At 41.7% G+C, this 27,361-nt stretch overlaps 1 protein-coding gene across 1 annotated transcript in view; it reads right to left on the bottom strand.

Moving 5' to 3' along the window:
- The window catches only part of LOC145344312 (synaptopodin-2-like), a 105,062-nt gene that overhangs the window by 38,178 nt on the left and 39,523 nt on the right, over nucleotides 1–27,361 (bottom strand). The window contains exon 2 of the mRNA XM_080191413.1: nucleotides 10,268–10,419. Coding sequence (XP_080047539.1) covers nucleotides 10,268–10,419 — 152 coding nt within the window. The remainder of the gene's footprint in view (nucleotides 1–10,267; nucleotides 10,420–27,361) is intronic.

Raw genomic sequence — 27,361 nt, forward strand, 5'->3', positions numbered from 1 at the left:
TGTTCACAGACAGAATATATATAGACACAAACTCAATTTATAAGATAATGGTTACAATGCAAGTCTTTACAGGTAATCAAGTCTTAAAGGTACAGACAATGTGAGTGGAGAGAGCGTTAAACACCGGTTAAAGAGATGTGTATTGTCTCCAGCCAGGACAGCTAGTGGGATTTTGCAAGCCCAGGCTAGTCATGGGGGTTACAGATAGTGTGACATGAATTCAAGAGCCCGGTTGAGGCCATCCTCACGTGTGCGGAACTTGGCTATCAGTTTTTGCTTGGCGATTCTGCGTTGTCGTGTGCCATGAAGGCCGTCTTGGAGAATGCTTACCTGAAGATCAGAGGCTGAATGCCCATGATGGCTGAAGTGTTCCCCAGCAGAAGAGACTAGTCCTGCCTGGTGATTGTCAAGTGGTGTTCATTTAGATGTGGTATATATGGATGTGGTATAGATGTGGTATATATGGATTTTAGTAAGGCGTTTGATAAGGTTCACCATGGTATGCTTCTGCAGAAAATGCAGATGTATGGGATTGGTGGTAATTTAGGTACTTGGATCAGGAATTGGTTAGCAGATAGGAGACAGAGGGTGGTGGTTGATGGTAATTATTCATCATGGAGTTCGGTTACGAGTGGTGTGCCTCAGGGATCTGTTTTGGGGCCACTGCTGTTTGTAATCTTTATTAATGATCTGGATGAGGGTATAGTTGGGTGGATTAGTAAGTTTGCTGATGACACCAAAGTCGGAGGTGTGGTAGATTGTGAGGAAGGGTGTCGAAGTTTGCAGGGTGACTTGGACAGGTTGCAGAGCTGGGCCGCGAGGTGGCGGATGGAGTTTAATGCGGAGAAGTGTGAGGTAATCCATTTCGGTAGGAATAACAGATGTGTTGAGTATAGGGCTAACGGGAGGACTTTGAATAGAGTGGAGGAGCAGAGGGATCTAGGTGTATGTGTACATAGATCCCTGAAAGTTGGGAATCAAGTAGATAAGGTTGTTAAGAAGGCGTACGGTGTCTTGGCGTTTATTGGTAGGGGGATTGAATTTAGGAGTCGCAGCGTCATGTTGCAACTGTACACAACTCTGGTGCGGCCGCACTTGGAGTACTGTGTGCAGTTCTGGTCCCCACATTACAGGAAGGATGTGGAGGCTTTGGAGCGGGTGCAGAGGAGGTTTACCAGGATGTTGCCTGGTATGCAGGGGAGGTCCTATGAGGAGAGACTGAGGGATTTGGGGTTGTTTTCACTGGAAAGAAGGCGGCTAAGAGGGGATCTTATAGAAACATATAAGATGATTAGAGGTTTAGATAGGGTGGATGGTGATAGCCTGTTTCCTCGGATGGAGAAATCTAGCACGAGGGGGCATGGCTTTAAATTAAGGGGGGGTAGTTATAGGACGGATGTCAGGGGCAGGTTCTTTACCCAGAGGGTGGTGAGGGACTGGAATGCCCTGCCTGCTGCAGTTGTAAATGCGCCTAGTTTGGGGGCGTTTAAGAGATTGGTGGATAGGTTTATGGACGAAAAGGGATTGGTTTAGATTAGTGGGTCAATGTTTTTTTTTTAAAAAATAAGACTGGTCGGCGCAACATTGTGGGCCGAAGGGCCTGTTCCGCGCTGTAATGTTCTATGTTCTACGTTCTATGTTCTATGTTCATTTATCCATTGTTATAGCGTCTGCATGATTTCCCCAATGTACTATGCCTTGGGACATCCTTTCCTGCAGCATATCAGGTAGACAAGGTTGGCCAAGTCACAAGAGTATGTACCATGTGCCTGGTGGATGGCGTTCTCATGTGAGATGATGACATCCGTGTCGATGATCTAGCACATCTTGCAGAGATTGCTGTGGCAGGATTGTGTGGTGTCGTGGTCACTATTCTCCTGAAGGCTGGGTAGTTTGCTGCAAACAATGGTTTGTTGAGGTTATTCGGTTGTTTGAAGGCAAGAAATGGGGGTGTGGGGATGGCCTTGGCAAGATGTCCATCTTCATCGATGACATGTTGAAGGCTCTGGAGAAGATGTTGTAGCTTCTCCGCTCTAGGGAAGTACCTATGTTCAATATATGTGAAGCCCTATGTTCACTCCGCTTGCTTAATCAGTTCTTAATGAATAGGCAACCTCAGTGGCCACCCATACCCACTAAAACTGTGAAAAGTTGCAAATATCTCCAGCTTCAGTCAGGATGGAGTCAGATGCATAAATGTTAATTGCTACGATCACCTTCACAGCCACTGACAATGAAGTACTTTCTGCTTTGAAGTTGCAAATTGGTTGCAACAGGTAGCAGATTTCAGTGAGGACTTCTCACATGTTGTTCCTCACTGAGCTCCAGATTGGAGAATTACTTTATCAACACCATGCATAAAGATGATCTCTTGCTGAAAAACTTTCTCCCCTCCCACTACTTTTCCTTTTTTTTATTCATTCCTGGGATATAGGCATCGCCAGCTGGCCAGCATTTATTGCCCATCCCTAATTGCCCTTGAGAAAGTAGTGGTAAGCTGCCTTCTTAAATCACTGCAGCCCATTTGCTGTGGGTTGACCCACAATGCCATTAGGGAGGGAATGCCAGGATTTTGGCCCGGCAACTGTAAAGGAATGGAGATACATTTCCAAGTCAGGATGGTGAGTAGCTTGGAGGGGAACTTGCAGGTGGTCGTGTTTCCATTTATTGGCTGCTCTTGTCCTTCTAGATGGAAATGGTGTGGGTTTGGAAGGTGTTGTCTAAGGATTTTTGGTGAATTGCTGCAGTGCATCTTGTAGATAGTACACACTGCTGCTACTGAGCGTCAGTAGCAAAGGGAGTGGATGTTAGTGGATGTGGTGCCAATCAAGTGGGCTGCTTTGTCCTGAATGGTGTCAAGTTTCTAGAGTGGAGCTGCGCTCATCCAAGCAAGTGGGAAATATTTTGTCATACTCCTGACCTGTGCCTTCTAGATAGTGGACAGGCTTTGGGGAGTTAGGAGGTAAGTTATTTGCTGCAGTATTCCTAGTATCTGACCTGCTCTTGTAGCTACTGTGCTTATGTGGCGAGTCTAGTTGAGTTTCTGATCAATGGTAACCCCAAGGACGTGATGTGGAGATGCTGGTGTTGGATTGGGGTGGGCACAATAAGAAATCTCACAGTACCAGGTTAAAATCCAGCAGGTTTATTTGGAAGCACAAGTTTCCAAAGGATAGTCACTTGGTGAAGAGACAGCGCTCTGAAAGCTTGTGCTACCAAACAAACCTGTTGGACTTCAACCTGGTGTTCTGAGACTTCTTACTATCCCAAGGATGTTGATTGGTTGATTGACAAGGATGTAGGGGATTAAGTGATGGTAATACCATTGAATGTCAAGGGGCGATGGTTAAAGTGTCTCTTATTGGAGATGGTGATTGCCTGGCATTTGTGTGGCACTTGTCAGCCCAAGTCTGGATATTCTCCAGATCTTGTTGCATTTGACTATGGACTGCTTCAGTAGCTGAGGAGTCATGAATGGTGCTAAATATTGTGCAACATCCCTACTTCTGATCTTATGCTCTTGCATGCCCTTTGTTCATTCTCCACGTCAAGGACACTGCCTATCAGCACACTCATGGGTGTGAGCAGTTGATTTGCATAAAAGCTTTGAGGTCAGCAAAAGCCCTTGAACACCTCCACATTACTTTGTGGATTTCTACAAGTCGAAGCAAATATTGAAAGCAGTGCAGACTTCTAAAAACAATCAAAAGAAACAAACCAGCAAATAACCTCTAACTAGTTGATAATGCTTTAAATAGAAATTGCAGAGGAAGGGTCCTTCCTACTGCTGACCATATGTTCAGCTGAGGTTACAAAAGGCCATTAGCTGGAGCTTTTAAGTTCAGAAATGGCATTGTGTTCAATTAATGCTGGATGCTGATTAATCTCAAGATCTGTCTACTCTGCGAACATTCACTTTGTGATCATGCTAATGCTTTTTGCCAGTTTGGTGTCCGGCCTGATTCATCCCATAATTACGCGACTGGATGTTATTTTGGAGTTGTGAGGGCACCCAAAGCACCCTAAAAAAATGCTGAGCCCAAATTCTTACCCAGAATCTGTTGTATCAGAGGAAAACCACTGGGTGGATTTCAGCTTGATTTCAATGGAGATTAAAATCAGATGGTTTCTATAATTCCCACTTGAGCTCCAAGTGGAAAATGTACCTGAATTCTGAGCTATTCTGTTCAACAAATTTCACCTGAATTTTACCATGATGGAAGTTGTTGAAATGTAACGATTCTGTAGCTGCAGAGACTTGGTTTTTAACTTGTTAAATTTAATCTTTCATAGTTGGCATTATGATCTAAATCTGTGTCTAGTCAAGATATTTAAAGATTTAGAATCTTGTCATACTTGCGAAATGTTTAAAATATAGAAATCTATAACTGTGCTTAAACCTTTCTTGGCATATGTTTCTGATCAGCATGTGTAATGTTTTGAGGTTAGAATTTATCATGTAATGGTCGGAGATTGTATTTAGACTGGTGACATAGAAAGGAAGTGCACCAATCAGCAGTTGCCTGTACAAACTATCAAGTAACGAGTCTCTAATCTAATTACCTAAATATACATTGAAGATATCGAAACCAGGGGGCTAAAATTGCACCTGTAAAGCATTCTAATGAGCCAGGCATTCAGAAAGATGAAAAGCTCCAGATGACATCATTCAGATTTCGAGCCTTTTTTTCACCAGCCAAACTAAAGTTAATTAAATGTTCAAGAAAATGCAAGCAATCAGCAAGTCAATTAAATTGTAAAAGAAGTATGTTAAAAGGTCAAGTCTATAACTCCCCACAACCATTAAATTAATCTCTGAAGGCATTTTGACAGTGTTAATGCATAAGCAATCACAAATGCTTTGGAAGTGACACGTACCACATAAATATGTACTACATTATAGGTTAACCCTTAACGTGTTAATGAAATGGAATTCTGTGGCATTAGCACAACCAGTAACACAACTCATTTTTAAGAAGTTAATATTCCTGGAACTGTAAAAATTTCTGCAAATTTATTATGCAAAGGTACCTTTCATGACATTTAATCAATTCAAAACATTCTAGTAGTACATTGTGCACAAATGTAATCCCGAATTTGTTGAACTTTCTTACTGCCAGACATGAAGAAAGAATAAATATCATTTCAGCTTCTTAATGCATCTTGTCAAGCTATTCAATTATGATTTAAATCACTAATTATTTAATGGTGTACAACTCTAGCAGCTGGAAGTAAGAGCAACAATTAGTAACTGTCCGTGAAGATTGTCAAGTAACACGTCTTTAGCTCTTGGCCTGAATATTAATTGAAAATATTAGGGTAATTGTGTAAGACTCTGCTTCTGTCATGGAAAATTGGATGAGGAAGCCACGTGCCTGATTGAATCATAGAATACGCAAAGTGCAGAAGGAGGCCATTCAGCCCACTGAGTGTGCACTGACCACAATCCCACCCATCTCTATCGCCATAGATCCATGTATTCACCCTGCTAATCCTCCTAACACTATGGGGCAATTTACCATGGCTGATCAACTCAACCCACTGTGGGAAGAAACCAGAGCACCCTGACACACAGACATGATCAGAATGTGCAAACTCCACACAGTCCCAAGTGACCCCAGCTGGGAATTGAACCCAGGTCCCTGACGCTGTGAGGCAGTGGTGCTGACCTCTGTGTCACCGTGCCGCCCACTGCCACCCCCAACGTTCATCAGAAGGTTCAGGCCACTTACTGCAAATCCAACATACTGACCTCCCTATCAAGCATTCTGATCTATATTCCCATTGGGTAATACTCCATGACAGGAGGAAGTTGGAAGCTGACATATTAAAAACATAAAAGTTACCCTGGAGCTTTCTTTTGGAGGGAAATAGGAGAGCTTTCCTCCCTCTATTTACTGTCTAATACTTGACCCAAATCTGCTTGATGCTAATGCCAGGTGTGAGAAGTATCTAATATTTTTTCCTAATAGTGACACCTTTTAAATTGACAAGCAGCAAAACTCTATAACGTGTAACGTAGTTTTCTAATCTACCTTCATCATCGATTTTCTACTATCAGTCATGACTGACTCACTGTCACATGGTCCTCTGTAGCCCAGAGAGTGAGATGATCTGGCTCACAAATTATTTAACTGCTATTAATGCAACTTTGTCATAGAGTGCCAGGAAGTGTAATTCGAATCAGATGAGCTGAATGATGCCATTTCTTCCCTGTGCCTGAGTTGGAATGTCTTGTTTCCATGTGGTTCTCCATCTAGTGGCTTGGATATGAAATGAAAAAGCTCCTGCAGCTCTGCAAATGAATGATTTGCAAACAAGCAGGCTTGCATTCATTGATGAGAAATTGGATTCCCTGTTTTTGGGTGCATGGGTCAACTGAAATGCTTGTGCCCACTTCAGCTGAAGTAGGCAAGATGTACCCAGTACCCCCCATCTACATTATTGTAACACTAACTGGTGCACCTCCAGTGCTGCTTTCGGTCCCTGAATATTACTGGTGAACTTCACAAACTGCAGGATGCCCCTCATGTGTTCTTTACAAACAATGTGGTACAATCAGCCCATTCTCCTTAAAAGCAGGCTGTATCTTAAAGAGAAGGTTCACAAAAGGATTGCTGAAATGTAAGTTCTTGGAATGTGAATATCAGGGCACTCAGAAGACCCTATTAGTAATGTAAGTGGCACTGGAGGCATTAATGGTGCAGATAGGCAAGAGGAAAAAAGTCATATCCTACAGGGGAGCAGGACACCTACAAGGCCCACCCTCAGATATGAGCAGGAGGAGGTGACCAGGATCATTAATTCCTGGAGACCAGAACTGAGGATTTGGCAGCATTGCCACAAGAAGTCTAAAGATCTCATTGCAAGTGCTCAAGGTTAGTGAATGCAACTTCAATGACATCTACCCATCTCACCTCTGTCCTCATACACTGTTCAATGCACCACATCCCCATCACTCTACAGTGGCAGTCCTGATATTTGAGAGCCATGCCTAATATCCAGATGCTCAGCCTCAGAAACCTATGCCAATAATCAGTCCCACAGTCACCCTTCACTGCCTCCACCTAACTCCAAATATTCAGTTGTGACAGACATATCACCCAAGCACAACGCTACACAACAACTGACGTTCTGCACTCTCACAGGACACAATAGAAGAGAAAAGAATAGAATGAATGGAGGACGAGAACACCAGCATTGCCAGAGCCTTTGGAGGAGGTGGTTCTGTGCATCATGGGACGAATTGCGATGGGACCTATGACATCAATGATGTTGCAGACAGTTAGGATGATGTCCCTGCTTTATGCCCCTTTTCAGTTCGCAACACAACTTCATCGTGTTATCTAGCACAATGAGCAAGCTGTTGTCTGTGACCAAGGACCTCTATACTCATTGGAATTCAGAAGAATGAGAGGATATCTTCTCGAAACATATTAGATTATGAAGGGGATAGATAAGATAGAAGCAGGGAGGTTGTTTCCACTGGCGGGTGAAACTAGAACTGGGGGCATCACCTCAAAATAGTGGGGAGCAGATTTAGGACTGAGTCGAGGAGGAACTTCTTCACACAAAGGATTGTGAATCTGTGGAATTCCCTGCCCAGTGAAGCAGTTGAGGCTACATCATTGAATATTTTTAAGGTAAGGATAGACTAATTTTTGAACAGTAAAGGAATTAGGGGTTACGGTGGGTAGGCAGATAAGTGGAGCTGAGTCCACGAAAAGGTCAGTCATGATCTTATTAAATGGCGGAGCAGGCTCGAGGGGTCAGATAGCTTACTCATGCTCCTAGTTCTTATGTACTTATGTTACACCCAAATCCATTTACCTCACTTCAACCTTCCTCTATGAGTTCCTGCTTTCAAACAGTTAAGAACTGCTGTCTGATCAGCTACATGAGCCCAAGCAGGAGAACAGAGAGCAAGAACAAAACATTGATGAAGAAGACCCATCAGTTGTTTGAACATCTGCTGCCACCAACTCCAAATTTGGCACTGCATGTACCTTGGAGGGTCATGTAGATTTGGGATCAACAATGTAGTGGGTGATTTGAGAATGAGAGGGCTGCAGCCAGTCTGGGGTGAGGAATGCTTCAATTGCCACTCAAATGGACGGTGATGTAAGTTCATCTTATAGGATGAAAATAGGGGCAGCAGAGAGCCATTCAATTCATCGAGCCCGCCCATCATTCATGATTGATCTGATTGTAGCCGCAACACCACTTTCCACCCTGCTCCCATAATCCTTGATATCTTTGTAGATCAAAAATCTGCCTAACCCAGCCTTGAATCTATTCAATGACCCAGCCTCCAGCGCTCTCTACGAAATGTACATGAACAAGCGCCAGAGTGTGGTGACAAGGGAATTTTCACAGTAACTTCATTGCAGTGTTAATTTAAGCCTACTTTTGGCTAATAAACTTTATATTTCCCACCCTCAAACTGAATGTGAAATTCTCTTATGCTATGATCACTCTTACAAGGGGGATTTTTATTATGGGTTAACTAATTAATCTTGTTTCAATACACATTACTAGAACAAAGATAGCCTGTTCCCTATAGGTCCCAGAACATGTTGTTCTTAGAAGCTGTCCTGAATATTCTCCATGAACCCACCTTCCAAGGTATCTTTGCCAGTTTTATTTTTCCAATCTATATACAGATTAAAGTCTCCCACAATTATAGCAGTACCGTTCTTGAGAACCCAATGATTGTAACAAATCCTGCTATGAAGACTCAGATAAGGACCTTGTTGGGCATTTGGGAGTGTGCTGAATGAGCATGAATACCAAAATGCTGGCTGTTTTGACTGGCTGCCATATAGCCTCTTGTGACTGTTGTGAAGAGCTTGGAGAAGTTTGAACCCCACTCGGCAACTGGAATGCTGTGGATGATTCTCCCCAGCTTCTGCTTCATCCCTGTATTTTGCTGGAGGCACTGACACTATTGTCCCTGCATGTGGTGCAGCCTTTATGTGGGCAAGTCACTTATCCATTAACCAGAATGCAAGATTCTTTAAATCAGTAGCTCCCAATCTTTTATATGTTTTGGCACACCTTTATATTATGAAAAGACTTTGAGAATCACCTCCCATTTTCTCTCTCTTCTTTCCTTACTGGGAACTTCATTTTTAACTTCTCCCTGTCTCTCTCGCTTCTCCCAGGGTTTATGTGTCCTTTCTGAGATTTTGTCTTTTGTGCCAATGCATGGGGCTTTTGTCTTCAGCCCCAAATCCGTTAGTTATGTGCATGGGCCTGGCCAACATAAAATATCTAAACCACAAGTTTGCATATACAAGAGAGGCCCAAGATTTGTCAGGTCTTGGAGATGCTAACCACAGAGCTAAATGCCAAGGTTAGTTTTAGTTTAATTACATGTATTTTGAATAATTTGGATCCTTTTTCACAGCACACTGATTGGGAACCACTGCTTTAAATGACACTATTGTAAGGCCCAGTTTCCTTTGTTTCACTTCCTTCATAGATATCAAAGAACCTTACAGTGCAGAAGGAGGCCCTTCGGCCCATCGAGTCTGCACCGACCGCAATCCCGCCCAGGCCCTACCCCCATATCCCTACACATTTATCCACTAATCCCTCCAACCTATGCATCTCAGGACACTAAGGGCAATTTTAGCATGGCCAATCAACCTAACCCTCACATCTTTGGACTGTGGGAGGAAACCGGAGCACCCGGAGGAAACCCACGCAGACACGAGGAGAATGTGCAAACTCCACACTGACAGTGACCCAAGCCGGGAATTGAACCCAGGCCCCTGGAGCTGTGAAGCAGCAGCGCTAACCACTGTGTTACTATGCCGCCCATTTTTTAATGTTAGGTTTTATCATTGTAGACTGCAAACAATGTAAGTGCTAATCAATAAATATAGGGGAGGCAATGGCCTAGTGGTATTATCTCTAGACCATTAATCCAGAAACTTGGCTAATGTTCTGGGGATCTGGGTTCAAATCCCACCATAGCAGATAGTAGCATTTGAATTCAATTAAAAAAAAGTTTGGAATTAAGAATCAGTTGAAGCCATTGTCAATTTTTGGAAAATCCTATCTGGTTCACTAATGTCCTTTAAGGACGAAAATCTCCTGTCCTTACCTGGTCTGGTCCACATGTAACTTCAGGGCAACAGTTGACTCTCAACTGCCCTCGGGCAACTAGGGATGGGCAATAAATGCTGGCTAGCCAGTGACGGCCATGTCCAATAAATAAAAAAAAACAGACCGTTTTAGTTTTCAGCAAAGATGGTTCTACCTTTTAATGAGGATTTGCAGAGTTTCACTGGTCCCGTCTATGAGTTGCATGGCTTCGGAATGGGTTAATTCTGAACAAGGTTTACTGTTGATCGAGATAAGTTCATCTCCCTCACATAATCCAGCTTTGCAGGCTTTACTCTTCTTACGAACCTAGAAATATAATGGACACAACAAAGCAGATCCAGCTAGAAAAATGTACATTTGAATGGTATATGGGAATAAAAGCACTGAAGATCTAATCAAAAGGGTAAAGGTAGATTTGTACACATATTGTCACTTATAATTCTGGAAACATTTTTTAGCGTATAAATCTTTTTACTGATAGCAATAGATGTAAGGATCATTGAATATATCATGAAGTGTGGGCATATTATTCATGAGACTCTCTGCTAAATTCTCTGCTCTGTAGCTTTTGCCATTTTTCCAGGATATTTGTCAGCTCTTCCATGAAAACTATGATGAATGAGCAGATAGGTGCAGGATTCACCCCTTTGTACTTAAACGCTGGATTTAGACTGGAGTAATCTCACTAACTGATATATCTAGGCAATTGTGTCCTAGCAAGTTAATTCACTAAATAATATTAATGTAACAATATAGCTGTAGAAACATCGAAACTAGAAGCAGGAGTAGGCCATTGGGCCCTTCGAGCCTGTTCCACCATTTATTTTGATCATGACTGATCATCGAATTTAATATCCTGATCACCCCTTTCCCCCCCTTATCCCTTGATCTCTTTAGCCCTAAGAGCTATGTCTAGTTTCTTGCAATCAGATGATGCCCTGGCCTGAACTACATTCTGTGGTAGTGAATTCCACACATTCACCACCCTCTGGGTGAAGAAATTTCTGTACCCTGGTGTTTCATCAATAACATGGAAAGCATACTGCGTTTCGTTAGACAAGGTACAAGGGAAAGCCACCTATCCAGATAAAGATGAGAAACAATGAGTAGAAAAGAAAAGTGAGGGAAAATTTCCACAAAGATGTTTCTAATTTTCCAATCTCCCATTGCAACTCTAATGTAAAGTGAGCAGAAACAAGAAACACATTTGGTCATTTACATTGTCTATTCTGGGGCTCTGCCAACTTCTTACCACATTATCTCGGAGATCAAGAGAAGGCCCAAATATTTCTAGGCAATTACCTCAACATAATAATTAATGACAGTGGCATCTATTACAAGAGATATATGTTTCTGTTAAGATCTTTGTGTTTATTTGTCTTATTTAGGACTCCTAATAGTGTCGTACATTACCCTACCATGCTATTATTTCATAGTGCTTTAGCGTTTATTTTTTAATAAATTACTTTATCTCCGGTAGTCTGGAGGGAAAATGTGCCTGGGAGCTTCTCCTGTTCTTCAGTTATACTTTTGCTGGAATGCCCAGAGAAATAGTCTAAGAGACACCCAGAGAGTGTCTAAAGAAGCTGTTTCTTCTTGATTTCCATTGCTAAATCTGGTTTGTTCAATTTCACATGTGCAGTTATCAGTTAAGGTTATGTTTCTTTTTATTTCACTTCTTAAATGTCATAAAGATAAATGACTACTTTGCTCACAAGCCCTGAGTATTCTATGTACTCAACAGGTTTTGGCTTCTTCAGTGCCTGGTGAAAGACAATTGAGACAGCAAATTTTATTACAGAGGCTGTGATGTGACATTGGCTTCACGTCATGGTCTTGTGTGAAATGTTTGAGAAGGAGGCAGTGTCCCTGCATTCAGACAGAAGGCAAGCCTTGGAAACCTAGCTGGAGGAATACTGAATCAATGCCTTCCTAGTGCCCCTGCATCCCTGAAGCTTCCTCATGTCTGAAACCAAAAGAGAAAATGCTGGAAAATCTCAGCAGTTCTGGCAGCATTTGTAGGGAGAGAAAAGAGCTGATGTTTTGAGTCCAGATGACCCTTTGTCAAAGCAGAATGTTTTGCATTCTTATTTGTCAAAGCTTTGTCCTCATGTCTGGCTTCTTGTCCTCACCATGTAGCCTGCCTGAGCTCCACAACTGAGACATCATTGGATTCCTCCACTTAGATGAGTGCACCTACCTCAGTGTCCTTCTGGTTGATTGTTGAAAGAGCAAGATTATGCAGGGCACAACAGACAACAATGATGAGCAGCACTTACCCTGCAGATATTGCAGGATACTCCCCGAGCAGTACAGAAATCGGAACATAATTCTCAGCAGACCTATTGTCCTCTTTGTGACTACCCTTGTGGAGGCATGACAACGATTGTATCTTTCCTCTGCCTCTGTCTTTGGGTGCCTGAGTAGCTTCAACAGCCAGCTTTTTATGGGTGAAGTAAAAGCCAGGTTAATTGGTGTTCAACTCATTTAAATTGCCTTATTAATTCGCGGTGGGCACATATTGGACCCACTGCTCATGCCGCCAACTGGATTATTGTTCGAGTGCACGCTTGAATTCTTCTTGCAAAATTTGATGTACTTCTGAGTCAATCCAAACTTTTGATGTAAAGTTCTGCCCAGTGTTGGAGAAAGGAAATAAATGCTGCATTAAGGTCAGAAAATGTATTCTTCGGCAACTGGTTCACATTTACTGTTGGCACATGCCATGTCCCTCACACATACTTGCTGCTTTTTATTTCATCTCATTCATACCCATACCCAAGCAGGGAACAGATTCTGGGTGCAAGGTACAATTAAAAGCTTATTTTTTTCCCAAGGACATGAACAGGATGGGAATAGAAGGATGTAGTCCCCAGAAGGGTAGGGGGTTTTAGTTAAGTCGGGGAGCATGGTTGGTGCAGGCTTGGAGGGCCGAAGGGCCTGTTCCTATGCTGTAATTTTCTTTGTTCTTATGCAGGGAAACAATAGGCTGCCCACAAGATGTATTTCCTTAAAGATGTTTGCATGCTTGGCAGCGCTGCAATCTTAAAGAACCTGTGCAATTTATGGAAGGTGTGCACTGTAGAGAAATTAGAGGGAACATAGTAAGGCTGGCCTGTAGAATGAGCATTTTTCTGCCCCTTTGGATGGATTCCTTCAACTTAAAGCATCTTGAGTCCAGTTTGCACAATGCACAATAACTGGCACATAATTCAAGTTTCAGCTGGGCAATGTTCAAATCACAGCCCCCCACCCCAACCCCCATTCTATAAGAGCAAGGAAAGAGGTAGGGGAAGCCAACACAACAGGCTAGTCCAACTTCAGGTTAATACCATTTTACATTGCTTATCATCCATTCTAATCCAAATCTTTCACATATTGGGATTTATTAGGATTAATAATACAACGTAAAATACCAGTAAAAATCGTTGATCAGGAAATTATTCAATCACTGTTAATTAGTGATCTCGCTCTTCAGTATCTTGCAGTCTAATCTTTGCCATTTATGTGCAAGTTCTGGTTGAGCCAAACATGAAAGTTCCCAGCTCGATCTAAAAATAACTTCTGTATAATGGAAGTTGTGTTTTATATTCCCTAATCCGACCTAAATCAGTACATTCACGTGACTTTAAAAACATTCCCATCCAAAGAAGCTTTCGATTCCTATCGAATACAGCAGAATTTTCTCAAATATTAGTTGTCTGATGTTTTTGTAAGAATGCCACTCAAATAGAGTTAGTTGCTTTTCTCATTTACTGTACATAATACTTGGCTTCATTGATAGCACACTTGATGCTAAGTCAAAAAGTTGTGAATTAGTCTCACAGCAGATTTGAGCACAGAATCTAGGTTGCTATTTCAGTGCACTACTGGGGAATGCTTCATTTTTTTTGGATGTTACCTTTCAAATTAATAATGTAACTGAGATGCCGACTGCCAATTCAAGTGGATGTAACAGATCTCACAGCATTATTTGAAGAAGAACAGGGTGATTTGGTTGACATGCCTCTATCAGTGGTCAGTACAGAGCATGATATAGAATGTATGGCATAGAACATAAGAACATAAGAAATAGGAGCAGGAGTAGACCATCTAGCCCTTCGAGCCTGCCCCGCCATTCAATAAGATCATGGCTGATCTGTCGCTGCTCAGTTCCACTTTCCCGCCCTCTCCCCATAACCCTTAATCCCCTCTCTTATCAAAAACAAGCCAGTCAACCCAACTAGTTGATGTAGATGTTTATGTTCCACATGAACTCCCACTCTACTTCATCTAAAGCTCATTACATACTATTCCAATCCTTTTGCCTTCATTTTACTTAGCTCTTCCTTAAATTCATCTATGCTATTTACCTCAACTTCTCCTTGTAGTAGTAAATTCCGCATTCTAACCGCACTCCAGGTAAAGGATCCCCTATTGGAAATATTAATGACTATCTTGCATTTATGAACACTAGTTTTTGTCTCACCAGAAGTGGAAACATCTTCTATTAATCTACCCTTATTGAACCCTTTCATAACCTTATCAGGCCAGCCTAAATCTTCCACCCCATTGAATCACTCCTGAGAGTGAAAGCTTTGTAAATTTTTATTGTAATGTCTCCAGTGCTTCTATACCCATTCTATAAAGATCAGAATTGATACAAGTATGGTCTAACCAATGTTCAGTAAAAGTTTAACACAACTTCTCTGCTATTCAATTCTATCTTTATAGAAATGAATCCCAGTGCATCTTTTGTGGCTTTTGTCAAGTTATCAACTGCATCTTTTAATGATTTATGCATCTATAATCCTAAACCCCTTTGCTCGTCTATTACGTTTACATTCTTATTTTCCTAGGACCATGCACTCACCTTATTCTTCCTACCAAAATGATGCACCATCGCACATTTTGCTATATTGAAAATTCATTTATTACATGCCCAATCTGCAAGATTATAAATGTCTTATTGTATTTAATCAATGTTTCCCTCAGAATGGTCTACACTTCAAAACTAACCCATTTCTTGTAAAATGTTTTGGCACATCCTAAGGTGCTACCTTATTACTGATTGTTTCTGTAATTGCTTAATTCTTATACTTGTTAAACCTGCTGTATAAATTGAGGGCTTCCCTATGAACCAAGAGTTTTATTATTATTTCAGTGAACCAAAATTATTCCACAAATGGAAATAGATGATAAATTCTGAAAGACCACGGTTGTTGCCGTATTGATTCATTGTTAGGCAGTCCTGTCAACTGATCCATCACTTATCCAGCTGAAGCCAAATGAAATTTAACTACTGTGCCTATGTGTTCCTAAATTATGATTAATCTCTTGCTTCTGTTCTAAATGCAGTGAGAACTGACTGGGCCAGCTGAGAGATTGAGGTAGTTTTCATAAATTAAAGTTAGATATTTGTCTTTTTTTATTTGCTCATGGGATATACGCATCACTTATTGCATATCACTAATTGCCCTTGAGAATGTGATGGTGGGGTACCTCAGATGGTTGTAGTGCATCCACAGAGGATGACACAGAGCAGACTCAATGGGCCAAATGGCCTACTTCTACTCCTACATCCTATAGTACTGTTGGAAAGGGAATTCCAGGATTTTGATGCAGTGGCCTTGAAGAAAGAGTGAGGCAGTTCCAAGTCAGAATGCTCTGTAACTTGGAGGGGAATTTATAGTTCATGATGTTCCCATGCACCTGCTACCCTCATTCATCTAAGTGGTGAAGATTGCAGGTTTGGAAAGTGCTGTTGAAGGAAGTTTGGTGAGATGCTACATTGCTTCTCAGAGATTTGTATACATTTGTTACTGTGCACCAATAGTGAGGAAATGAATATTTGAGATAACAGTTGGGGAGCCAATCAAGTGCATTGCTTTACCCTGGATGGTGCTGAGCTTCTTGAGTGTTGTTAGAGCTTCACTCACTCAGCCAAATGGAGACTATTTCATCACACTCCTAACTTGTGACTTGTATATTGTCACCAGAGAGTCAGGAGGTAGGTTACTCACTTCAGAATCATAGAATAGATTCATAGAATTCCCTTCAGTGCAGGAGAAGGCCATTTGGCCCATCAAGACTGCACTAACAACAATCCCACCCAGGTCTTATCTCCGTAACCCTATATATTTACCCTGCTAATCTCCCTGACACTAAAGGTAAATTTAGCATGGCCAATCAACCTAAACTGCACATCTTTGGACTCCACCCTTCCCTGCCATCTACCCACCCCTGCCCACACTGCAATTATGCCAACTGTTGGAATGGCATGGGTGGCCCTCCAATGGGCAAATTGAGACTTTTAAGCTAGTAATTACTTACCACATAAAGGCCTCATCCCATTGCTGCAGGAATTTAAGCAGCAGCAGGGGAATACAGCTGGCCTGGCAGGTTTCTAAGTGTGGGCTGGTGGCAGGCAAGGGAGGAACCCATTCTTATCTGGTACCTTGGATCCATAGGAGGGACCCCCAAGATTTTACAAAGTCCCTACCATTCCTCATTGGCCTCTCACCCACCCTCTCAGCTTCTTCTTCCCCCCTCACCAGGGTCTGCCAGCTGGGCACAGGGTGAAACCCCCAAACAATTTAAAAAATTTAAATGCAATGTCGTAAGCCTCTGTCCTGAAATGCCGAAGAGCTGACCTCTGAATAACCAGCAATTCTCTGAGGCACGATTTCCTGTTCCTGAGCTGTGGAAATTCTGCTTCCAGCCTTGTAACGGCCAATTGATCATTGAATGGTTGCAGGACTCTGGGTGCTCTCCTAAGCAGACTCCCACCCCAACTCTTTAGCCAACGCTTGGGGAATCTGATACCTTGAAATTTGGCATGTCCACTACAACTCTCACCAACTTCTACAGATGCACCATAGAAAATATTCTTTCTGGTTGTATCACAGCTTGGTGTCCAAGATTGCAAGAAATTACAAAGGGTCATGAATGTAGTCCAATCCACCACACAAACCAGCCTCCCATCCATTGACACTATCTACCATTTCCCACTGCTATCAGAGGACCCCACACACCCGGGCCTTCTCTCTTCCACCTTCTTGCATCGGGAAAAAGGTAAAAAAGTCTGAAGACATGTATTAACCAACTCTTCTACCCTGCTGCCATCAGCCTTTTGAATGGACCTACCTTGCATTAAATTGATCTTCCTCTGCAGCTTAGCTATGACTGTAACTACATTCTCCACTCTCTCCTTTCTTTCTCTATGTACAGCATGCTTTGTCTGCATAGTGTGCAAGAAACAATGCTTTTCACTGTTATCTAATACATGTGACAATAATAAATCAAACAAATCAAAATTGTACAATTCAGCCCATAATATACACAATCTCTGATGTCAATGTAATATTGATTACTGGTCAGCAGAGGTCACTGTTGCTTACCTAATTGCCAGACTATGACATGGTGGTTTCCCATGTGTTTGCTGACTTTGTTCTCCTGGATGGTAGTGGTCATGAGTTTGGAAAGTGCTGCCTAGGGAACCTTGGTGAGTTCCTGCTGTGCATCTTGAGGATGATACACACTGCTGCCTCTGTTCATCAGTGGTGAAGGGAATGAATGTTTGTGGAAAGATTAGTAATCAAGTGAGCTACTCTGCTTGGATAGTATTGAGTTTCCTGAGTGTTGTTGGAGCTGCAGTCATCCAGGCAAGTGGAGAGCATTCTACCATATTCCTGACTTGTGCCTTGTAGATGGTGGACAGGCTTTGGGGAGTCAGGAGGTGAGTTACTTAACACAGGATTCCTAACCACTGACCCACTTTGTAGTGACAGTATTTATTTGATTAGTCCAGTCCAGTTTCTGGACAATGTTATCAGTCTGGATATTAATATTAGGGGAATTCAGTGAAGGTAATACCATTGATTGCCAAGAGGCAATGGTTAGCTTGTCTCTTGTTGGAGATTTGTGTGGCCTGAATGTTGCTTGCCATTTGTCAACCCAAGCCTGGAGATTGTCCAGGTCTTGCTGCATTTGGACATCGACTACCTTAGTATCTGAGGAGTTGCAAATGGTGCTGAACATTGTGCAATCATCAGCGAACATCCCCACTTAAGACCTTAGGATTGGGGGAAGATAATTGATGAAGCAGCCGAAGATGGTTGGGCCTAGGACACTATCCTGAGAAACTCCTGCTGTATTGTTCTGGAACTGAGATGATTGGCCTCCAACCATACAACCATTTTCCTTTGTGCTCGGTATTACTCCAGAGTTTTCCCCCGATTCCTATTTACTTTAGTTTTGCTAGGGCTCCTTAACCCACACTCAGTCAAGGTAGTCTCTATAATTTGAAACGGAAGAGACTTTGGAGGGGGAAATTTAGAATAATGGGTTAATTCTAACAGTCGATATACTAATAAAGCATTGTAGACATAATTACAGGAAGTGGTGCAATGTCTCTATCTTATAGACCCAATGGCAAGATGAAGCCATTGTAAGATTTTTCTAAATAAAATTAATGTTTTCTTTAGCAGATTCTGTGAATATTTTCTGTTAGCGCAACAACACCAACAAAATTACAGTGTTATACCTCTGTAATTATAATTTCTCAAACAGTTTTCACTTGTTTCTGTGTAAGAGTGATATAGTTGATATAATGAATTGATAGAATGGAATTAAAGTCAAAACTGAAGCAATGTGACATTGAGGGAAATAAAGGGGCGGCATGGTGGCAGAGTGGTTAGCACTGCTGCCTCACAGCGCTAGAGATCTTTGTTCCTTTCCCAGCTTGGGCCACTGTCAGTGCAGAGTCTGCATGTTCTCCCTGTGTCTGTGCGTGTTTCCTCCAGGTGCTCCAGTTTCCTCCCACAGTCTGAAAGATGTGCTGGTTAGGTGCATTGGCCATGCTAAATTCATCCTCAGTGTAAACGAATAGGCACTGGAGTGTGGCAACTATTTTTGATATAAATGTAAAGAAAGGATACTTCCTTCCAGGAATGATTCCACATACAAAGTAAGGATTTTTTAAAAAATTGTGAAACAAACTTTATTTAATAACACAGTTAAATATAACTCTAACAAATGAAGCAGTTTAACCATCAACAGTTAAACAATATTTTAAAATGAAAGGAAGCATCTTTACTTTCTACTTATGACTGTTCTGGGTCCAAATATACCCCATTTATGCATAAATCAAATCCACTTTTAAATAAATATAGTTAACAAACCCAAGAAGACTTGCTTTAACATTTGTTAACAGTCTTGAGCTTTCAGAGATAGATGGAGTTCCAGAAGCCTGTGAATCCTTCTAACTTCAACAGTGCTTGAGATGCAAGCTAAACTACTTTCTATAAAAACTTTTTTCTCTGCCACAGACTTAGGACTGCAAATAAGTCACATCATAATATGGCCATGTCAATCACTCTAATCAGAAATCCCAGGGGAACTTAAGTAAACAAAATTCCTTTAACTTCACTTAACACAACCACTTCCAAGGGTAGAATGAGTTCTCCCAGCATCCGAGTTGCATTCCCACCCGCATACTGACTGCCTGTAGTATAAAGCTGATTTTTTAAACATTTCCTTCAATACAATACATATATATATACATATCAATTTCACTGCTATCAACGCAGCAGCAATACTCTGTGAATTGCTGCTGCCCATGAAGATTTTCTCAACTTTACACTACTATCCATTTCTTCCAGAATCTTCTGCTCCTGGTTGAAGAAGAAATGTACACTGCAGCATCTCTCTCCCATGTAAGTTCAGCAAGGAAAATAGAGTCAGGGAAAGGTGAGGACACAACACTTTTTATTTAGCTGCTACATTCTGGTACGTATTTAAAAGTCCAATCCTTTCATATATGTATGAGTTAATGAATGAATGAATGAATGGTTCGGTAAGTGAAGAGCAGTGAAACAATAAGTTACTGGTAGTTAATGGATTGGGTTGGGTCAAGGTGGTGGTTGGCTGGGGCAGGGAATGGTGTTGGGTTAAAGGGCTAGTTGGGTGGTCAGAGAGGATGGTTGAATGGTTGGGTCGTTGTGGATAGTCAGATGTGATATTCGAGACAGGTCGGGAGATAGTCAGGCGGTCAGGGATTAAATGGCTGGTAGGAAGGAGTGATTGTGGAGGTCAGGTGTGGGCTTACCCACTGTTAGACCAGGTTTTAAACTGTCTACCATTCCCTGGGTAACTATCGAGGTAAGTTGCACAGACGTAGCACAAATCTCCAACTCTAGCTCAGAGTCAAAGACTTTTGTGGCAGGTCCTAGACTGCAGGATATTTCCCATTGGATGTTTAAACTTCTCAGCAAATTCCCACTTATGTCCCCACATCAGGAGCTCCAAAAAATCCTCGTAGATGATTTGGGCCAATATAAATTATAAATGTGTCTGAATTAAAATTCAATGCAAACTGTCACTACCATCCCTTACCTTGCCAAAATTGGCCTAGAAATTGTGTTGCTGCCAAGTTGTGTGTGTGTGTGTGTGTGTGTGTGTGTGTGTGTGTGTGTGTGTGTGTGTGTGTGTGTGTGTGTGTGTGTGTGTGTGTGTGAGAGAGAGAGACGAGAGCATTATTAATAAGACGGCATCAGTTAGCTGTTACTAATTGTCCTTGCAAATGCCATGGTAAGCTGACTTCTTAAACTATTGCAGTCCATGTGGTATAGCTATCACTGCAGTGTCGTTATAGAGGAATACATTTTCAGTTTGGCAAACTGGGGCCTCAACTATTCACAATTTATGTTAGTGACTTGGATGAAGGGACAGAGTGTATTGTAGTCAAATTTGCTGATGATGCAAAGTTAGATAGGAAAGCATGAATTGTCTGCAAAGGTACATAGAAAGGTTACATAAGTGGACAAAAAAATCAGAAAATTTAAATATGGAGAGACTACAGAATTCTGGGATCTGGGTATCCTTGCACGTGAATCACAAAAGGTCAGTATGCAGGTACAGCAAGTAATTAAGCTAATAGAATATTGATCTTAATTACAAAAGAGATGCTGTATGAAAGTAGGGAACTGTTTCTACACTACTCAAGTCCTTGGTGAGACCACACTGTTGTCTTTTGAAAAACGCAATGTTAATTTTGTTCACTTGAAACTAATATACACATTTGTGCCAGTAGAGGGAGTTTGCTAGAACCTGCAGAAGCAGTTTAATGAAGGAAGGTATTATTTGCTTTTGAGTATGTCCCAAGAGCTTCATACTGGCAATAAGGACGACGAAAAACGACAAAACATTCCTTCCAGGTATCAACCTTTTTGAAGGGTTTTTTCCTTTTTTCTGCAGAGGAAACAGCATTTAAGTTGCAGACAGCATTTTAAGTTGTGGATATAGATACACATTTGGGCTACGTTAAGCGTGCAGCAACAAGGAATCAGGAAAACTTTTACTGATAAGTTTCATTAATATTACTGGTGAATACACTTTTATCTATGTCCAATCTATTACCTTTCCTTGTGTATCTGGAGCCATCATCTCTATTTCCACATTGGCAAAAGTAGCGGCAATATTTTGAGATGTGAAGTCAGATTTGTTATCACAGAGAGCGAAAAGAAAATGGCTTTACTCCATTATGGTGGAGAAGAATTGGAAGATATTTTTGAAACGTTGAGCAAAATGACTAGAATCAGCTATAAACGCATTCACAATCTACTTCATGCCCGGGGGAAAAAGCGATATGAGGAAAATCATCTTCTGATGCATGAAGCAAGAAGCAAACAATTAACCAACACTGCACATGTTTGAGTCAACTTTGGTGACATTGAATCTGTTGAAAGGGAAATGGAAACACAAATAATCAAACAATGTCTCTCCTGTCAACTATGGAAAAATTACTGAGAAAGGCAGAAAGCTATCACAATTGTTGAAGTTAGCAAAATTGTTATCACTTTCAGAGAGTCCAGAGCTACTGAAGTTGAGGCTGCTAACAGTAACTACCACATTCCAAGTTGAATTCCTGTAAATATTATTCATTGCCCATGTGCCAGGAAACCAACAGCAGCAATCACACAATCAGGGCCATGATATATTCAATTTTTCCAATAGAGTGGTGCATATCCATCACCGAACAGCGTCATGCTATCAATAAACAGTGCAAAATCAACCACTCAGACCAATCCCAACAGAAGGGTGCCATGTTTGCATACACAGCAAAAGGGCAAAAGATGGTAGCCAAAGTAGAAGCGGATGACATGTAACATGTAACCCTAGGAAACAGGAACAGGACTAGGTCATTCAATACTTCGAGTCTGTTCCGCCATTTAATGATCTAGCATTCACTAACCCACTTTTTTGCCTTCTCTTCATTACCCTTAATTCCCCTACTGATTAAAAACCTTTCAATCTCAGTCTTCAAAATGTTTAAGGACTTGGCCTCCAGAGCTTCTGTGGGTAAAGAATTCCAAAGATACACAACTTTCTGAGAAAGTATTCTTCCTCAAAACTGTCTTAAATGAGCAGTCCCTTATTCCACAACTATGCCCCCTGGTCCTACACTCTCCCATGACAGGAACCATCCTCCCAACATTTAGCCTGCCTAGCCCCCTAATAATCCTATATGTTCAAGCATGTCACTTCTGATTCTTCTTCACTCCAATGGGTGCAGACCCAGCCTATTTATTCTTTTCTCATATGACAGCCCTTCCATTTCTGGGCTCATTCTACAAAGCCTCCCCTGTACTGACTCCAATAACAATATTGCCTTAAAATAGGGGATCAAAACAGTGCACACTATTCTAAACGTGGCCTTACTCGTACTTTGTACAGTTGCAACAACACCTCTTTATTTTTATACCCTATCCCCCTTTGAAATAAAACTAGCATTCCATTTTCTTTCCCTTGTTACCTTTGTACGGGTATGCCAGCTTTCTGTGTTTCATGGACAAATCCTTTTGTGCTACAGCTTTCTTCAATTTCCCTCCATTTTGATAATAATCCATCTTCTCATTCTTTCTTCCAAAATGAACAATCTCGCATTTTCCCACATTGAATTTCATTTACCAATTTTCTTCCCATTTACTTAACCTTTAATATCTTCTCGTAAACTATTTAAATTCTCCTTACAACCTGCCTCCTCTCCCGTACTCATATCATTTGCATATCTGGCCACAGTACAGTACACTCTGTTCCTTGTTCCACGTCATTAATACATATTATGAAATGGTCCCAGCACTAATCACTGTGGCACTCCACTGGTTACTGCCCTCCAACTTGAGAAAGATCATTTGCTGCTCAGACATAGGTGCTCCCACAGAGGGGCATCTGTCAATGTCATGGGAGGCAATAAACTTCAGGATTGTCCCATTCTCCTCAAATCAGGGACTATGAACATTTTCTTTTCCATCAGTGACAAACTGTCAAAAATTTTCAGGCCTTTTGGAATGCCTATCTCATTCAAAGTCATCAGACTGAAGACTGTATGTTGTATCATATCCGGAGAATGTGACATGCTTATCAGTTTCCACAGAACAACAGATCTGCACTTAATTACAACCACATACACGATTCCTACACACGCCAACGACATTCTTAAATTGTATGCTGACTGCTTCACTGATATCTGCAAACTGAAAGTTGTTATATGCAAGTCACTTGCAAACGTTGACTTGCTCCACACAATGTATCGACAGTGACAAATACCATTTCATATCAGGAAGCAGACTGAGAAGAAACCTAAGCACCTACTTGACTTTGATATTGTTGAGAAAATTGGCCATTGGTCTACCCCTTGGGTGTCACCCATACAAGTCATCAAGAAAGCCAAGTCTGAGAACCAGACTTGGCTTTCTTGATGACTTGTAGAGTTTGCACATTCTCCTCATTCTGCGTACATTTCCTCTGGGTGCTCCGGTTTCTTCCCACGATCCAAAGATGCGCAGGTTAGGTTGATTGGTCATGCTAAAAATTGCCCCTTAGAGTCCTGAGATGCATAGGTTTGAGGGATTGTGAGGGATTAGCGGGTAAATATGTAGGGATATGGGAGTAGGATCTGGGTAGGATTGTGGTCGGTGCAGACTCGATGGGCCGAATGGCCTCCTTCTGCACAGTAGGGTTTCTATAATTCTTCTATGATCCTATGAACCAGATTAGAATCTGTGTTGATGTACAACCAAGTTATGCAATGAGAAGGATACTTGACACTAACAAATGATGACATCATAAATAAAGTGTATGTTGTTAAGCATTTTGCTAAACTTGACCTCAGTTCAGGATACATTAAATTGAACTTGCAGAAAAATGAGGTATTTTACAGTATTCTCCACTCAGATTTGATTTTTTCAATACAAGACACTCAACTCTGGAGTCAATTCAGCAGCTGAGGTGTCTTGGCACATTATTCAGTCTGTACCACAAAGACTTGAAGGCATGCAGAATATCAATGGTGACATGCTCATTGCAAAATCACACCCATTATCCAGGACCCAATGGAAAAGTTGAGTGATTTATTTGTATGTTGAAAAAAGTGACAAATACAACTAAAGATGAGAGCAACTCATGGGAAAAAGAGCTGCCTTGCTTTCCTCACAATTGAGTTGAGGGGATTGAGCTATGAGGAGAGGCTGAATAAACTAGGCTTGTACTCGTTAGAGTTTAGAAGAATGAGGGGAGATCTCATTGAGACGTATAAGATGATGAATGGGATGGATAGGATAGAGGTGGAGAGACTCTTCCCGCTCAAAAAAGACAGTAGGACTAGGGGGCACAGCCTCAAGATAAAGGGGAGGCGGTTTAGAACGGAGTTGAGGAGGAACTTCTTCACTCAAAGGGTGGTGAATCTCTGGAATTCTCTGCCCATTGAAGTGGTGGAGGCTGCCTCGCTAAATATTTTTAAGAAGCGGGTTGATGGGTTCTTGATAAGAGAGGGGATTAAGGGTTATGGGGAGAGGGCGGGAAAGTGGAACTGAGCCACAACAGATCAGCCATGATCTTATTGAATGGCGGGGCAGGCTCGAAGGGCTAGATGGCCTACTCCTGCTCCTATTTCTTATGTTCTTATGTAATTACAGATCAACTCCTCATTTTGCTACTGGAAAGGCTTCACTACACTCATCCTTGCACATTCTAAATCCGCATGTCTTCCTGAACTACCTTACAGAGCTAATCACACAACATATACACAAACGTAATTGTGAATGAAAGGATCAACCAGGAGTGCAATATGCAATCTAGAACTACACCTTTAAGCTCAGTAGACAGTCTCATTTTGGAGTCATGACACCCATCCATTTTCTGTGACCAGCACAAAAGAATCAATCATCACTCTTATTCCTGGTTCACAAATCATCACATAAAATGCATCATTCTTCAAAGCACTGAAAAAAAAATCATTCAAGAGTATTGAATCCAATTCTGACGTTGACATCTCAGGTGAAAAAGATGTGGTAAACGAGACTACAGCTGATGTTAGGTGATATCTGATTCTTAATTTTAAAAACAGCCACCATATTTAAGAGATTATGTAATGAAGTGAAGTATTTTCAGTTGGTGAATGAATCTTTCATCTCATTGTATATTTCAAATCTAATGCCAAGATTTGTTGATTACAGAAGGAGTGTTTATAATGCGGTTCAATTGATGATAATCAGCTTGTGAATCCTTCCCCATTATTCCATAAAGGGAAAAACAGTGGGGGCGATTCTCCCAAAAAAACTGGTCGAATTTGTGAAAAAAAAACCTGGAGTAAATCATGCTGTTTTTTTCAGTGGGAGTTTAAGATGAATCTCCCACACTCTGTGCATGCAGAGTGCCTCAGTATAAATCCTGTTGAAAAGCTATGGGCGGGGCCTATTTCATTGGAGAGGCCAGTGGCATAGCCTTGCACATGTGTGTATGTGTGTGAGAGACAGAGGCGTGAGTGTGTAAGAGGGAGGTGTGAGAGGGAGGGGAGAGCATTTGTCTGGCTTATTCTCAATTTCAGCGTTCATAGCAGGGATCACACCTAGACCAGTGTGGTCTGTAGCCTCAGTAACACGTCATCAAATCAATTTATCAGGGAAGCTTAATTTCATTTTGTTTTCTAAGGGCTTCAGTTCCATATCTTTGTGTTTCCTTTGCAATGAACAGAAGCACAGGCAGATTTCAGGCAGTAGCTTACAATGGTTCTGGAATGTATGTTATACGGTTGAATATGGTATTTACTGAATTGGAGTTGGTTGGTATGTAAGTAAGTGGTATTGCTCCATAAATGCACACACCTGTTCAAGGTTAAGAAAATGTCATCCTGAGAGAAAAGTGGGGGAGGGGGAGATACTCCCTCGTCATTCAGCAAGGGATGGTGAGGATTACAGAGCTTTAGGGCATTTTATGTGGTATGCAATCCTTGTCATTTCATTCCTTTCTGTATCTTTCTTTGTCATTTCCCCTCTTGACTTAGTTTTTGTTTTCTTTCACTATATTCTTTTCATTGATTCAATATAATGGCTGGAATTCCCTGACCTCGCCTGCGGCTAAGATTCTCCAGTCCTGCTGCAGTGAACGGAGATTTGGCTGATCGCCGAATTCTCCATTCTCGCTGGTGGCAGGGTGTGCGAGACTGGAGAATTCCAGCCAAGATTATGAAACACAAATAGAAAACCGGAAACGTCTTTTGAAATCTAGCAGCTTAAAAGGAACACCCATGACTATTAACTTTATAAACATAAAGTTTGGCAAATTGCAGAGGCAAATTGCGCGGAGGGTGTGGAGAGTCTGCAGAAGGATCTAGATAGGCTGGGCGAATGGGCCAGGAAATGGCAAATGGAATTTAATGTTGGCAAGTGCGAGGTGGTCCACTTTGGTAGGAATAATGGTAGGAAGGACTATTACTTACGTGGCAAAAAACTGCAGCAGGCGACGGTGCAGAGGGACCTCGGGGTCCTTGTGCATGAGTCGCAAAAACCCAGCTTGCAGGTGCAGCAGGTGGTCAGGAAGGCGAATGGGATGCTGGCCTTCATAGCGAGGGGGATTGAATATAAAAGTAGGGAGGTCTTGCTGCGACTGTATAGGGCATTGGTGAGGCCGCAGCTGGAGCACTGTGTGCAGTTTTGGTCGCCATGCTTATGCAAGGATATTTTGGCCTTGGAGGGAGTGCAGAGGAGGTTTACTAGGCTGATACCGGAGTTGAGGGGGTTGAGCTATGAGGAGAGGCTGAATAAACTAGGCTTGTACTCGTTAGAGTTTAGAAGAATGAGGGGAGATCTCATTGAGACATATAAGATGATGAATGGGATGGATAGGATAGAGGTGGAGAGACTCTTCCCGCTCAGAAAGGACAGTAGGACTAGGGGGCACAGCCTCAAGATAAAGGGGGCGCGGTTTAGAA

This window comes from Carcharhinus amblyrhynchos, chromosome 1, assembly GCF_965287045.1.
Source record: "Carcharhinus amblyrhynchos chromosome 1, sCarAmb.v2.hapA, whole genome shotgun sequence".
Classification (NCBI taxonomy): domain Eukaryota; kingdom Metazoa; phylum Chordata; class Chondrichthyes; order Carcharhiniformes; family Carcharhinidae; genus Carcharhinus; species Carcharhinus amblyrhynchos.